General features: G+C 43.8%; 4 protein-coding genes across 4 annotated transcripts; 2 read left to right on the top strand and 2 right to left on the bottom strand.

Moving 5' to 3' along the window:
• Positions 1-630: 630 nt before the first annotated feature.
• EDB93DRAFT_1103811 (uncharacterized protein) lies at positions 631-3,972 on the bottom strand (the record flags this gene model as incomplete). The annotated part of the gene is made up of 16 exons (XM_041447346.1): positions 631-651; positions 767-819; positions 870-915; positions 1,157-1,285; positions 1,335-1,443; positions 1,529-1,607; positions 1,717-2,038; positions 2,219-2,257; positions 2,517-2,607; positions 2,739-2,758; positions 2,816-2,930; positions 3,009-3,070; positions 3,232-3,375; positions 3,530-3,550; positions 3,627-3,692; positions 3,967-3,972. The coding sequence occupies 16 exons, from the start codon at positions 3,970-3,972 to the stop codon at positions 631-633; spliced, it is 1,323 nt and encodes a 440-aa protein (XP_041307820.1).
• Positions 3,973-7,631: 3,659 nt separating this feature from the next.
• Positions 7,632-10,016, bottom strand: EDB93DRAFT_1103812 (uncharacterized protein; the record flags this gene model as incomplete). The annotated part of the gene is made up of 13 exons (XM_041447347.1): positions 7,632-7,669; positions 7,737-7,921; positions 7,970-8,166; positions 8,235-8,414; positions 8,479-8,498; positions 8,601-8,697; positions 8,760-8,839; positions 9,031-9,147; positions 9,210-9,356; positions 9,417-9,521; positions 9,557-9,614; positions 9,757-9,882; positions 9,942-10,016. The coding sequence occupies 13 exons, from the start codon at positions 10,014-10,016 to the stop codon at positions 7,632-7,634; spliced, it is 1,425 nt and encodes a 474-aa protein (XP_041307821.1).
• A 1,062-nt stretch (positions 10,017-11,078) lies between these two features.
• Positions 11,079-12,947, top strand: EDB93DRAFT_1144720 (uncharacterized protein). Its single transcript, XM_041449449.1, has 7 exons — positions 11,079-11,145; positions 11,276-11,555; positions 11,614-11,982; positions 12,032-12,267; positions 12,318-12,470; positions 12,518-12,577; positions 12,633-12,947. The coding sequence occupies exons 2-7, from the start codon at positions 11,487-11,489 to the stop codon at positions 12,925-12,927; spliced, it is 1,182 nt and encodes a 393-aa protein (XP_041307822.1). The 5' UTR covers positions 11,079-11,145; positions 11,276-11,486; the 3' UTR covers positions 12,928-12,947.
• Positions 12,948-14,694: 1,747 nt separating this feature from the next.
• EDB93DRAFT_1085110 (uncharacterized protein) lies at positions 14,695-15,368 on the top strand (the record flags this gene model as incomplete). Its single annotated transcript, XM_041445882.1, has 3 exons — positions 14,695-14,903; positions 14,957-15,061; positions 15,113-15,368. 3 exons carry the CDS (start codon positions 14,695-14,697, stop codon positions 15,366-15,368), a joined length of 570 nt encoding a protein of 189 aa, XP_041307823.1.
• Between the last annotated feature and the right edge of the window lie 17 nt (positions 15,369-15,385).

The raw sequence follows: 15,385 nt of genomic DNA on the forward strand, positions 1-15,385 counted from the left end.
CAATGAAGCTCTAGGTAGTATCAATAAAGGAAGCACTTGACAATCCCCACTGAGTATCAAAAACAGTACTGTTACTATGGCCAAGGTGTATGGATACTCCTACCAGGGTGTGGTGGAGCCACAGCGAGTCAGTGACATCATGGCTGTAAAGGAGCTGTCACAGGCACGCCTCGCCAGTGTGAAGGAATCTGCAAGTGCCGCCGTCCTCTGAAATCCTACACCAATCTCACTGCTACTGACTTGGGAATGAAGGAGAACTTTGATGCTCAGGCTACTTCAACAATGGGTAAAAAAAAGGACAGTTCTTGTTGCATGAGTAATTAGATAGAACTGAGCTGTAAGCTCAGCAATGATACCAGCAATGTCAGAAAAATCTAAGTCCGCTTGGCATGCCTTAAAAGGCATTGAAAGGTCTCAATTTGCCAGCGGCATTACGAGGTGCTTGGCAGCGCACCCAAACTATTTGTAAGACTCTTGGAAGGGGTGGAGGGTCTTACAAGATGATCCCAAGACCATTCCAGGTCCATAGCTCTAATTTTAAGGCAAGGGTCTGAAAGCTCATTCCAATAGCACTACATGATTCCAAGGTCCTTGAGAATTTAAACAATTTCATACAATGTGGTAAAATTTTCACAAAATTGCAAAAATGGGCTACAATTTAAGGCATCTACATTATCATCTACATATTATAAGAACAGAGTGATTTCCAATATGGGTGCTTGTCCATCATCAATAAGAACTGTTTTTGCCAGCCAGGCATACATACCTTCTTCAGCCGCTTGCTGACCAATACCCGCACCTGTGCCCATGGGGGTTTGCCTATAGGTATTGTATATAAAATCATAGAATTAGAAATAAATAAAACACACCTGAGATACAAGCGCAGAGATGAATGCAAAGGCAATCTTGAGGGTTCTTGGAAGAAAATTTAACCATTGTCAGTGAGAATTCAGGAGGAAGTCTTTGTGTATAACATTGGTTTGGTATGATAGCACACATTTCTGCTGGGGTAACTCCATCCTAATCCTTTGATCCAACTTGAATGCTGATGATGTTTGGAATAGTGGGTGACCCCAAGTTTTTTTGAAGTAGTCCTGCACTCGCACTGAGAGTCTAAGAAGCTGTTAATATGAATGTGATTCATATGAAAACCTACCTTGACTGTTGTGTTCTCGAACTCAAAGTTTCCAGCATTAACAATCAATACTCGATGAATCCTTTTGAGGCCTGGCTGGTGGACAAGCATGACAGAAACACCCTTGAAGAAGTTTTTCAACTGCCAAAACTGTGGAGAATCTGGGCGTCAGAGCCTCGGAGGTCTTTGTGAGACTGACATTGTCAACTTGGTTGACACACTTGCCTTTATGCCGATGAGAAAGTTGTTTGGCTGTAAGTGATGTCCTGGTGAGATCCAGAGTGCATTGCAGATGGCTATGAGACTGCCTGCAAAAGCGGGAAAGACAGGACAAGACAATGTGGTATTAATATTAATATAGTTCAAGTTCCAAGCAAATTCTAAGACACTTACATGAGTATTATCTGGCCTTGTGTGTACTTATCCTTAATTGGAAGGCATTTTGAAAGCATCAAAGGGGCAAGTGAAATTTCTAGGCAGAAGTGAGATTGAAGGAGGTATACAACTATTGACAGACTACTGTAACTTTTTCTGTAAAGACTTCTGTTTGTGAGAAACTGCTTCTGTCAATTCCAAATCACCATTGACAGTCTTTCCCTTCTCATGTTTGGGCTTGGGCTTAGGTTTGGGCTTTGTGGTGGTGTCAGCAATTACTGGCATATCAATATTGTCATGCTCTGATACCACTTGATCCTGTGTGTCCAGACCTAAGAATAGATCTTGCATTGCAGTAGAGATAGATTCTGAGGGTCCAATTTGAGCTGCAGCATGTGTATCATTAGTCTCAGCATCATCGATAGAAGGCAAAGGTTCGTTGGAGGGCAGAGACAGCACCAGTGGAGTACTGGCACTAAAGACAGGTCCTTTCATCTCATCTTCCAAGGCATGTTTAAAGTCTTCTTCCTACATGTCAGTTGGGTGGCCTTGAGGGGCACTATTGCTAATAGTTGTGGAGGCAGAGGTTGAAAAAATTGAGTTACTGAAAAATGCAAGGACATCTTTAGACCATCTGTCTTCACTCATTAATTGTTGACGGTACCAGTTGTGGTACTCGTGATATTAGATATGACTCTCAGCTCCTACTGGAAGGAGGTCCTTGTCACCCAAGAGGAGAAAGATTGCCTGCAAACCAAGTGTGAAATGAGTGAAACGTGACATGAAAGCATAAGACAGTCTAAGCAACTTATAATGATAGCTGCTGCTGCTATCATGCCTGGAGTTGTAGCTTGCAACTCCCAAATTTTTGCCTTCATTTTTCTGGCTGGGATTGACTTAGAAGCCAGTAAAGTCTTGTCAAAAATTGAGACTCTCAAAATCTGTATTATATTAATTGCATCTAGTTAGTCATTGTGCAATGCACATAATGAAAGGAAAGACAAACCTGAACAAGCTTGACTGTCTTTAGCAAGATCTGTGATGATGGTTTCTCGGGATCAGGGAATAGAACTGGCGCAAACTTAGTATAAGTGCCACTTGGATTCATGAGCAAGGTACAGCATTTGGACTCAGTGCTTCACTTGTAGCCTGCAAGAAAAATGTCTGAGCTCATGGTAAAAATTACGCCAGCACAAGATTTGACATCGGAAACCATCTCAGAACGAACAAAATTGATGCCTTTGCAAACTGAGTGAGTTACAATGAGATTCAATGAAATGCATGTCAAAAACTAGTGACACATACACTATGCCCAAAGTTTTTATGGCTCATCAACTCATGGTCGGTCTTAGGAATAAAGAGGAATAACTTGGCTTTGACACTATTCTCAATAGTAAGCGGAGAGAGCCATTGCTCTTTGCTAAAGAGATCAACATTAGGACATGTGTACAAAGGGAACAGGTGGGTGTCGATCCATAGACAGTGTGTCATTGAGTACTTGCGCCCATGGGCCTTGATGACATCTTCCTTCACCACTAGGGCAAGTTCATTTGTTGTGAGCTTCTTCCAGCTATGAGAAGCTGAAGCTTTAAGGAGGGCATTCCTTTTTAGCAACTCCCTTTATTGGCCATGTATGTTAAGTAAAAGCTTTTGCTCAATCAAAATTGCCTTGAATTAACAAATTAAGTGAATATAAAGTAGTTGGGCCTAGAAAGACTTACCTGACAGAGCTCTTGAGGGGATGCAGCATCTAAAGGAGGAGCAATGGCTGTATGAATTTGCACAAGCTCCTCATCAGAGTCAGACTCCTCATTAGAACCTGAGCTGCTGTTGTTGAACGAGTTGTCTGTTATTGGGTCTTGATGCTAGGACATGATGATGGTAAGATACAAAGAAGCCTAAGATGGTACTGAAATGAAATCAGTTGGCAACAGTGAGCTGAAGACATTCATACCAGTACCATGAACTTTATATTGATTGGGACCCAATCACACACCAGAAAAGTGTCTTATGACGCACTGTAACAAAAACATACTCATCCTGCATGCACAAGTAATAAGGTTGTCAGTGGTAACAAATTAAACAAGTAAGCAGCCTCAGCTCGAGGTAAAGATACATGCCCATTGCATTTCTGTCTGCAGCAAATGATGGCATTGTTATCAACTTGGGGCAATGCCAGCATCTGTAAAAAAGCATAAGTATTTAGTTATTCAGATAAGTATGCTCATAACTGATGGCCATAAAATGAGCTTGTGACCATAAAATGAATCGGAGTGTCTTGTCATAATAGGCTGGGTAGACTGGGTGATGACCAAAAGATCCCCAAACAGTGGGAAAGCACACTTTGGGTTGCTGGAAGAGGATTAGACCAGTGAATGTTATACAAGAATGGAATTTTGTGCATACTCTGGACAAGCAAACAGATGCATAATGAAGTGTCCGCATAACCAGCAAACCTGCATGTCAGAAGATGAAAAGGGTTAGTATTCTGGACAAGCGAAAAGATGTGATGTAATGAAGTGTCCACATAACTGGGAAATCTGTGAGTTAGAGGATGAAAAAGGTTAGTACTCTGGACAAGCAAATAAATGTATAATGAAGTGTCCACATAACCAGCAAACCTGCTCATGACTATGAAATGAGTCAGAGTATCTTGTTGTAAGCTGGGTAGACTGAGGCTTCCAGGGTGGTGATAGAGGTGAGAGCGGTGAATCTGACTCTGCGGAGCTATCTCTGATGGAGAAGTGCTGGAAGGTGGTCAGAGATTGATCAGTAGTTTATATACTTAATACTGTTCACATTATGTCAATCTGCAGATCCCCATCAGACAATGGATGCTTGCAGAATGAGTATTAGAGAATGAGATCCTCATTGCAATATACTATTATATTAAAACATTTTTCTGGAAGTGTGGAAACATGTCAGAATCAACAACATCAACAAGAAAAAAGTCTCGATGAGGATTGGTATAATCTGGAATGAGCAAAGCACCATGAATAATTAAATGAATGGAAAAGAACTCTGAAGATGCTGCAGGCCATGCATGCAGCCAAGTAAAGCACAGCTCCTTATCAATGACAAGCTGTGGGCTAATCGGAGCATCCATTGGAAGCATGAGAGTGAGATCTAAATGTTGGTTGCCAATAGTGCAATCATGGCACTCATGTCCATGGAAGCTTGGACTGCAATGGAGATAGTCTGTTGCATGCTTCCAGTCAATGATGGACTCATGGTGTACCTTGAGGTAGCAATATTCCTGTAGCTACAAGAAATGTAGTTTAATCAGCATCACTGGAAAATCAACAAAAAATTTAACTAACCTTGTCCTAAACTGCCAGCCTCAACCATCATCCCATCAGGCAATGGTATGTTGTGGGCAGGAAGGAATTCATTGATGAATATCAAAAATTTCTTACAAAATTGGTCAAAAGTGCGCAACGAGCTGTTTGCTTGCTACACATCAGCAAAACTCATAGGGTCTTGAGAAGAACTGAAATAGATATGGCCCTGAAATGATGTGCCAATGTTTTTGGTGTCCTTAGGGTTATTGATGTTATCTGGATCATTATAATCAGTGTCCTTGAGTTTCCACAGATGCTGTTCATCAAGCTGGGCAATGCGACCATCAATGAGCTCAAAAACGAGGGTCCTGTGTCCAATTGGAGAAGCTAAGTTGGTAGTATTAGAACAATGATAATGATAATGATAAAATGAATCATACCTGATTTGCAACATCCTTGTGGTTTGTCTGGCATAAATACATCTGTCTGAGTGGTCCATGTTGCTTTTTGTTGAGACAAGTGCTGAAGTTCTGAGCAGTGCCTTTCTCCCGTATGTCATAAAATATGTACTTTCCAGCATGTACCTTTGGGAAGTTCCAGTTCTTGGTTGAATGGCCTGCAACATTGACATATTCCTGTATTACTGTAATTAGATGAGCAATTAAATTAAATTGTTGGTATGCATGTCCAAACACTTCAAAAAATATGAATATGCCACTTCGCCAGCTATGAGAGTGCTCTCCGTTTGAGTGTCGAGTGAGATATACATGTCTACAATAAGATAACTTGCAATACACCACAAGAGCATGTAGCTGGCTTTGCTCTTCTGCTTTGTGAGCACATTATTGTAAGGCTGATAGTGAGTCCGACGAGGATTGTCGTACTAAAATGAGAGTAGAAGAGATCGTGCTTTTTAAATGATAGAGTTTCGACGAGACAGATTGTGCTTAGAACGAGAGGACTTTGCTGATGGACTGAGTGCGTGAATCTAGCACGAGGGCAAAAGACTGACTCTTGTCAATGTACATGGCATATTTTAAGTTGTAAGGTAAAAAGGATCCTTGACATTACGGAAAACGAGAGTTATGTGAAACGGAGAATGGTGGCGCTGAGCCTGCCAGGGTAGAGTAGCGGGAATGAGTGAGAGTACGACAATTTTTGAATGGAGGTGGTATTAGGTAGCTCGCCATGCACAGGAATGACGAGAATCGTTGGGTATCTGACTGCTTTTGGGCAAAGGAATGAAACTAAAAGGGAGTGACGAGAAATAGTTTGGTGATAATTCCAGGGTATAGTATGAATGAGGGTAAAAAAGAGTGAGCTGGTCGTTGTTACGACTTGGATGGTATCTGTTGGCGACGCTCAAACAGAGCTTGTGTCGTCAACGGTCTGTGGACGTCCTTGGGCTAGCCCAAGGTTAGGGGTCGTACTTGGCGTGTCTTCGGCAAGTACGATTTAACGCCTATGTCCAAATCGGGTAGCTTATGTCACGCGGGTGCGAGACGATAAGCTATATCGGCCTAGGCTTTACGACACCCGAAGGTTAATCGTAAGGATCGTCGTTAATTAGAAGGACAGAAGTCCGACTAGTTAACAGGGGCTTTGCTCGTCGACGAAGTCGATGAGTAAAGGTCGAGACTATAGGCTTATCCGCGATGAGCAGATAAGAAGATAGAATATAGACTGCTGGCGAGGCAGAAGGATCACTCTGGTGAGAGTTAGGAGGTCAAGAACCAAGTAGATTCAAGTTAGGGGATATGGTACATGGTAGCGAGTTTATATAGAGGACAGGGGACGTATTAGTGGATGATAACTCGTACTACCGGGAGAGGCAATCGGTAAAGGGTAAGACCATAACAGGAAGGCACGTTCAATCTAGGTAGAACGTGCTGGATAAGAAAGTGAGTCAAAGATCAGAATGAGGAGTGAAACACGCAGGGGCACGATCGTGCAACTGCGGATCTAAGTATAAGTCGCATGTGCGACTGCGCACCGAGTCAGAGATCAAGAAAGGAAAATAGGGCAAAGGGGATGCGTCATGCATCGTGTCATAGGTTACCGTCCAGACGGTAAGGGTCAGGGGACTGTCCGCAGGATCAGTCAGGTGGTGAAACGGAGCATGGGTATGCTTCGTCAGCGAAAGGATCCGGCCAAATGTACTGGCTTTGCTGAAGTGACAGGTAGAGGGCGAAAGGGAATGCGAGGATGACGAGGATGACAAGGGTAAGGTCGGGGTAAGGGTATGATGCGAGGGCTGATACGAGGAGGATCAGGAGAAAAATAGTAGGGGCCCAAGCATCTAGATGTTCTTGTAACAGTCGTTGAGAGTAACAAGAGAGTAAGGGTTAAGGAAAAAGGAATGTGTCCGCATAACTCGGATGCGAAGCATGCGCTTCTTTGCATCCATGAGTCACGTGGATGGTTCTGGACTTGCATCCTTGAACCTTGATTTGAAGATGTGGTCGGGGTGTAGAGGATGTGTGATCCTTACATTATGAGCAGCAAATAGAAATTGCTATTGAAATAGTCATGTAAGAAAATGAAGTATGTCGACGAATCAATTAGACATACCTTTGAGATATCCCAGAATTTGTTCCCATCACTAAAGCTGATGTTTGTGACCCGACAGAAATGGTTGAGACCTCTCCATCATGGAAAGGCATCAAATCTATACACACAATATGAATAAAAAATAATGATGAATGGTAAAAACTCACGGCTCATTAATTTACTTAAGGGCACTGCACCCAAAAAAATCTGTGAAATTCTTAACCTCCTTATGAATATGGTGACCATATAAACCGGTGTGAAAGGCGTGTAATGGGTCCTGAGAGATTGTCTCATGGGGATTTGAGTTCTCCACTCTCCAGAAGATATTCTAACAATAACATAATTATCTGAGAGACAAATATTCAAAAAAAAATGTACATTGATAGGTCACAGACCTTGTTTCTTCAGGGCCACTTCTCCTGCAATGTGATTCTCCTCATAGAGTTTGACGTGAATTTGTGCATCCTCAACTTTTTGGATAGGGTATGTTACCATGTGGTTGCAAATTTTCATTGAAGGCACCAGGCAGATGGGACATGGACAGAGGGAGCCTGTCTCATGTATTAATGCCATTACACACCTGTTGAAATGTCAATAACTTTAAGCTAGAAGTAGACAGTGTACTCACTGTTCTTTGTAGTTAGCTGACAATAGTAGAATTAGTGCATACAACCAGCGTGGGATATCATTGAAGCATTGATGGGCAAATCCTGTCTTGGAGTAAAGTATGATGACCTCAAGAAACTTTAAAAATGCTTCGTGCCAAACAATGCACTTTAAATTTGTATAGGAGAGCTTGTTGCTTTGTTCAGAGTCTTCAGATACCTGTCAAAGAATAAAACCATGTTAGTACAATCATAGCAGGTAACATTTGAGGTGAAATAGAAACCTACAATCAGCAACAAGCCCACAAGGCAACCACCTCCTATTCCAGCACAATTTTGAATGTGAACCAGCAAGTTCACGCACTGGGCAATTACCGGATACCCTTTGACATTGCCAGATGACGACAAGTGCATCTTGTCTGCATACAAGATCAAGGCAAATGGTACCCCCTTGTTAGGTAATGATGACTATGACAAAACGAATCATTGGTACAAAATTAGTTCCATCAGAGCTAATATTACATATACATACTTGGATCCTCCACCAATGGTCTGCAGTCCAAGGTTCATGTATAAATTGTTCATACTGAGTACCATTGTGCTTGTACAACCGCTGAGTATCTCATTCAAAGTGCAGCACCAAAATAGCCTCACTGAGCAGGTCCATAGCCCAGTCCCATAGTGGTTGTGAATATATATCAAAGTCTAGTTTGCCCTTCTGATATTCTACAGATATGACATGCTTCTCGAACTAAGGTTTATAATTGTGTCTGATCATTAGATTAATGGACTCTGAAATAAAACAGCACATACCAGAGTCATCTGCATTGAAGCCTTATCCCATGCTTTTGATACATCACCGTGAGTCTTGAATGTAAACTTTGCGTGACCATCTACAATGTTCCAGAGCAGCCATAAGAATTTGTCCATATGTTCCTTGCTGAGAGCAGCTCAGTGCGCCAGTTCAGCAAACTCAAAATCTGCATGACACAAAAAGGGAAGCCACAAAGAATCATCAACCAATGGAGGTGCAGCATCCGCACATCCGTAGACTGAAATTTTTCGACAACTGTAGGTCAACCACTGTTGGGGTGGTACTCCATCTTGAACTTGTCAAGGTCAGGATGAGGGACAACGGGTGGAGGTCCATTCTCAGGTGCTAGTCCAGCAATACTCTTTATGCTTGTATCAGAGTCTGAGCCTTTGAAATTTTCATCAATGAATTATTCAGACAAATCATAACTCTAGTGATGAAGTACTCACGTTGATGTGCCCCTTTGACACTCAAGGCATCATAATCACCATGATCCCCTTCATAATAGTCTAAGTGCACTCCTCCTGGCTGGCCTAGAAGTGTCTGTGAGATGGCACTCAAGCCGGCCGCCTTGCGATGGCGCATTTTGTGCTGTTCTGATAGCACATCAGAATGTTAAATATTATCATAACATCAATTAACATAATGATACATACCTTTTTGTTGCACATCAACTGCTCTCATAGCTAGCTTTGCGAACTCCTTAGTCTCCTTCCTTCTCTTCTGTTTTTCCAAACAACTCCTTTCATGAGACTCAACACCTTGAGGTGTGAAGGATCAATCACAATATTTGCACTATACGAGTTGATTTGGGACAGAATTTGGGCCTGGACCAGGGCTTGCTTGTGCCTGCACTGGCAGGTGCAGTGCATGAGTTTGTAGCAGCACCAGAGTGAATAATATGATACAGTATCAATTCAGCAATGTAGACTTGTGATGGAGAAATGAATTGGATTTAGGAATTGATAAGGACCAAACTATTATTGAACAACTGACGATGGTGAAAGGCAGCTGCTGACTCATAATCAGAAGGGAAGCCAATTGGAAGTAGCTAAAATTATCATTGGGTCCTTTGAAGTGCCAAAAATGTACCAAGTTCCATGGAAGGCCCTGGAATTGTGGCTGTAATGCCATTAGAAGGTGCTGAAATGATGTCTAAAGATAGAAGCCTTCCAAGGTACATTTAGATTTTTCCAACAAAAGAATCTGTCTTGGATATCATCTGCTACTAGCTGCCTCTCAGTTCGATGAGGCATGATGGTTCTCAGTGTAAATTCAAAGTCAGACATGAGGGAAAAACTGTTTTCGTGCATTTTTGACAGGATGATCAAAATTGAAAACTGTTTTTGACTGTTTTCAGCATCAAAAACAAATTCAAAAACAACGACAAAAATAACTCGAAAACACTACTGTGAACCTGGCTACTGAAAGAGTATTTCACCTTTTGGTGTAACGGTTACTGTAGAGATACGCACTTAGCTTCGTCACAGCGTCACACGTCCGACGAATCGAAGCTATTTCGTGTGACCGTCACACAAAATTGAAGTCGTCGAAGGTAAATTATGACACATGGTAAAACATGAAAAAAATGCAAAAATATTCCCAAAAATTCTTGTACTGAGTATTTGCCATGCATCTCGCTTTACATGACCAAAATTCTCTTCATCACCATCAACTGTGAGCTCTTGCTGACAGCAGCTGGTAGTGGTGCTGATTCGAAGCTATTGCTGACATGTCACAGGTCACACCCGTCTTCGAATCTTCGAAGCTAAGGTTCAGTTGGTCACACCCAGATAATGTCGAAGCTAAGTGCGTATCTCTACAGTATGCGCGGGCCGCGGGCCGACCGATGTTACACTGGCAATACCCACACTAAATATCCAACAATTACTATCCATCCAAACGCTGTATGAATCCTAGTGTCATGGGCTAAACTAATTCAAAGTGGTTCTGCCGGTAGAATCTGGCAGAACCGGCAGAACCGTGTTCTGCCAGCGTGGCAGATGGCAAAATCGTATTGTCGTTTTCATCGTGCTAGAGGTACTAATTACATGGAAATAAGACCACTTGATAGCAACATAGAATCAATATTCCAAGTCCCGTCTTCGTTTGCATCATGATCCGTGACCATAATCTCATCCTCTATCTGCTTAGAGGCGCCCAGGCAACCAACATCCACCTCTAATTACAAGGGTGACGCGTACTCTTTCAAGTTATTGCTCTCCCTGCCACCGGATGTGGTGTTCCATTTTTTTACATCAATCTAGGGCTTCATCAATATGCTCATACCCATTTGACAATAAGTATATCATATACATAACATCGGTATAACGTTGCCTATATGGTAATACCTCACAGCGCGGAAACTGGCATTTTACCACCTATGAAATCTTGCAAGAAGCGAAGTGTCGAAACGTGTTGCACGGCTGCACGGTTGTTCCAAGATGCCAAACAACGAACGACTCTTCTCTCAATATTGTGCGGACATGATGCTCCGCTGGCATTATGCGATTGGCATCAAAGATAATACAATATTAAGTTGGTTTATCAGAAGTATTTTGTACTTACTCGCCATCTAACTTTAACCGGCCAGCCCAACGATATCCCTGAAATTTCGATACGGACTGTACTCGGAGCCCTCCTGGTATTGCCATGTAGTCTATCTTAAAAATGAGACGTCTGACTGTTATAGGAAACTAGACTTGCCAGGAAATAGTTCATCAAGGATGACGAAATTAGCAGTTGGTGCGATTCTGGCTGTCGCCCTTGTTGCCGCGTCGCCGCCTGGAATAATTGTGCGTCGACAATTGCAATTTGGCAGTGCTAAATTACATTTAAGCGTCTGCCTTGCAGTATATCGACCCTTTATCGTATAATGTTGTGGGAGCAAACTACACAAAATGGCGCAACTCATCCATTATCGGTTTTAACCCCACCAGCAGTCCACCTCCATTCATTCAGGTCTATGACCCTTCGTTCCTCGATGCCACTGGACCATCTCCTACTATTCGGGAAATTGCTTCGAATCCTGGCTTTGTTTTTGCCCATGAAGCACCCATTTACGTTCCAGATCTCAACTTGGTCTTCTTTGCAAACACTGGTGGTGGCGCACTCAGCTACAGTGGCTGGTATAACAACAGTGTTGTTAGCATGATCAACATGACGCTAGTCGACGAGGCGCTGGCTCGTACGACCGGAAATGTTAATATTCAGGTTCAAACAGTGGGTCGCTCCCGCTTGGTCATTGATGTCTAACTGTCTTGATTTTCAGCTCAACCTCTCTGACGATGTCCAAATGGTTAACGGGGGAACAGGTCCATACAAGGGAGACCTTCTGTTCGTCACCGCAGGTCGCGCTTTGCTTCCGCCTTCTATTGTTCGCGTAAATCCCAGCCCTCCCTACAATACCACTGTTATTCTGGATAACTTCCTAGGGAGACAGTTCAACTCGCTTAATGATATCAAAATTCTACCTGGCACGGACATCATGTTTTTCACCGATCCTGCGTGAGCAACGGATGAGATCATCGTGTCCACAATGTTAATGGCTTCTTCAGTTACGGTTGGTATAGCGGTTTCCGTCCTGAACCAATGCTACCGTCACAAGTATACCGCTTTGATCCGTCAACTGGGCAGGTCAGAGTTGTCGCTGACCAATTTGTGCACCCGAATGGTATTGCATTCACGCCCGATGGCAAAACTGCATACGTGTAAGTCTGGGTTTTTCTCATGTTTGTAAATTAAAGTAATGCACCAGCACCGACACGGGTGTTTTCGGAGGCATCCTCGGAACAAATCAGACTTTGCCAGCCACGATGTTAGTCAATTCCACCTAGAATGATGATGATCAGATACTGAAGCAAATTCTAAAGCTATCAGTTCGACGTCGAGCCAACGACGCAGTCGTTCATGAACCGTAGAGTGTTCGTCTACAGTGACTCTGGTGCACCCGATGGCATTCAGCTTGATACCAATGGCAACGTTTATGTCAGTTGCGGCGGCGGTACTCATGTCTGGAATGACGAAGGCACGCTCATTGGGAAGATCCACTTGAACACCACCACGGCCCAGCTGGTGTTCACGAAGTCTGGTCTTGTTCTTTTGGCGGAGACAGCGATGTATGTGGTAAACATCCAAGCTCGTGGAATGACTCTGGCCACGCTGTAGCTTTCTATGTACTCCTATGTACTCCTATGCCTGCTGTGAAATTGATGCAATAGTTGACTATGCAGTCTCGACGCCCAACTACCGTTCATAAATATTGGCAATTGAGTGATAATGACAACAGCTGTAGTGATGCAAACTTATAAGTAGCACGGTTGTATCCAGTTTCGAATACTTGCATTTCCTTCGAAGCGGTGCACTGTCTCTAGTCGATACACTGACTTGCAAGAGTTGAAATTTATGTAAGTCGCGAGTCGATATTCACAACCACGCGTCAGGTGCACAAAACATTAAGCTTTTAAGGTCGATCACCATCGGGACCAATCCTGTCACCGATCGCAAATTTTGAAGTTATGTAAGTTGACTTCGGTCATTGCAGACATTACTTACAACAGGCTTACAGTGACATGGGCGCCTATACATACTACTAACTCCCGGTCGACGGCGGCCCGGCCTCGTGGTGTATATGAGTCTGGCCCGTTCGGATCTTGCTGAACTCTCAAAACAGCAACGGCTTTCACTGATCAAGCTCACTGAGAGTCATCTTCGCGATACTCATATCGAGTCTCGACCGTTCGACGATTCCTAGAAATACGAATCTTGATCGATATTTCTTATACCCTCGACAACTATCCAACCCGTGGGATGAACCGGAGAGCCGCAATTAACATTGTTTAGATTCTTTCTTTGTCCTAAACCTTGACATATTCCCCTTCATTAACGATCTTCATGTCCCGCACGATGCATTCTTCAAGTCAGCGCCCACCAGGACACAGACGACAGCGATCAAGGACTTCAAGTGACCCTGGGCATCCATACGTAGCACCGCCGTTCAAAACGGCGTGGCCTGCACCGGCACGCAGGACGACAGAGCCTATGAATGCCCTCCACCAGACCTCCTCACGAAACTCCTCTGTAGAACGCATAGGAGACCCATTCGTCCCCTCACCAGGATCTTTGCTTGCACAAGTGCGCTCCCCGGTGAACCCTCCTGATCCAATATCTCCGGGTTTTATCTCACCATCACATCATCGGAGCTCTTCTAGACAGAGTAACTTGCCTCAGGCTCCTCTGATACGGGATGTACCCCAGCCGCCTAGAACAGCACTTAATACGCCTCCGGTAATACCCACACCACAGATAACCCCGTCCTATGCCCCGAGCTTCCCTATGCCCCAGCCGAATTCCCCACCCTTTACTTCGGCTTATCAGCAACCCTACTTCTATGGGACGGAACATCAGGGATCCAGTCACAGCATCCGTCAGGGTGTGAATCAGGGTGTGAATGTAGCCCAGAATATACGTCCCATAGGCACACAGAGTGCACATCATGGCATGCAACAAAATAGCTTTCATCATAGTCATAACGGCTCCCATCATAGTACGCATCACGGTTCTCGGTCTCGTTCGCGCCCTCCAAGTGCAGCATCGCACAGATATGCGTCAACTGTCACCCCGCCTATGTATGGTCACCGTGACGGTAGTTCTGCCACTCCAAACGGATCGCGCACCTCTCTCAATGGTACACCTCCCAAGAACCAGATAGCGACTGCATTCAGTCATCAGAATGTACTACCTCCTGACACGTCCTCTCCTTTGAATCGCCCTTTACCCAACCCAGTCCCATCCAGCAGTCGTTCACGGCGTTCCGGCCGCACAGTCCCTGCTCCTCAACTAGCACCAAAGACACAAGAAACTTATCCTGAGCAACCACCTCCTACTCCCGCAAAACAGCTTCACCACACGACGCAGCGCCCGCCAATGCCAAATATGCCGGCTGGGCATGCACATACTCGCTACGTGAATATGCTTTTGGCACTTGATGACATTCCGCAAATGTTCAACATAATGGCATCTTTCTTCACATGGATCCTGCTTGCAGGATTTGTCTTATTCCCCGGAACATTTACATCTTTGCAACAGCAACAACTCAGCGGCGTGGAAGCACAAGTGCTGAATGTAGTTTCTAATATATCACTGTGAGTGATGGTCAAGGCCATGGGAATTGAAGTTGTTCACCAGACACCTATAGTTATGTCATCGCGTGGATTTGTACCGGTATTGGCAGCATCGGTATGATTTGGTTGTGGTGGAGATGGCAAAAAAATTATATCTGGATTGTGAATCGTATATTTGTGTGAGTGGGGTATAGTGTCGTCAATTGACTGACGAATCGAGTTTTGAATAGGCCTGGCCTACTCAATTCGCTCGCTGGTCTTATCTCTGTACTTTCCAATATCTATGGTGTACAGCATGGAACCTATGTCATCACAAGCACGTCGTCGATCATTGTAACAGCTGGGGTTGCAGGCGTATGTGGATGCCTTGTTCTTCTGTATTATTTTTGGTTGCTACGCAATATCAAGAAAGAACACGACAGAGAAGTTGGTGTAGAGGGTGCTGGAGAGCATGGCGAAGGCGTTTTAAGGAACGAGAGGAAGTAGAGGGCAGCATGGAATCT

This window comes from Suillus bovinus (assembly GCF_016758785.1).
Source record: "Suillus bovinus strain UH-Sbo-P2 chromosome Unknown EDB93scaffold_26, whole genome shotgun sequence".
Lineage (NCBI taxonomy): Eukaryota > Fungi > Basidiomycota > Agaricomycetes > Boletales > Suillaceae > Suillus > Suillus bovinus.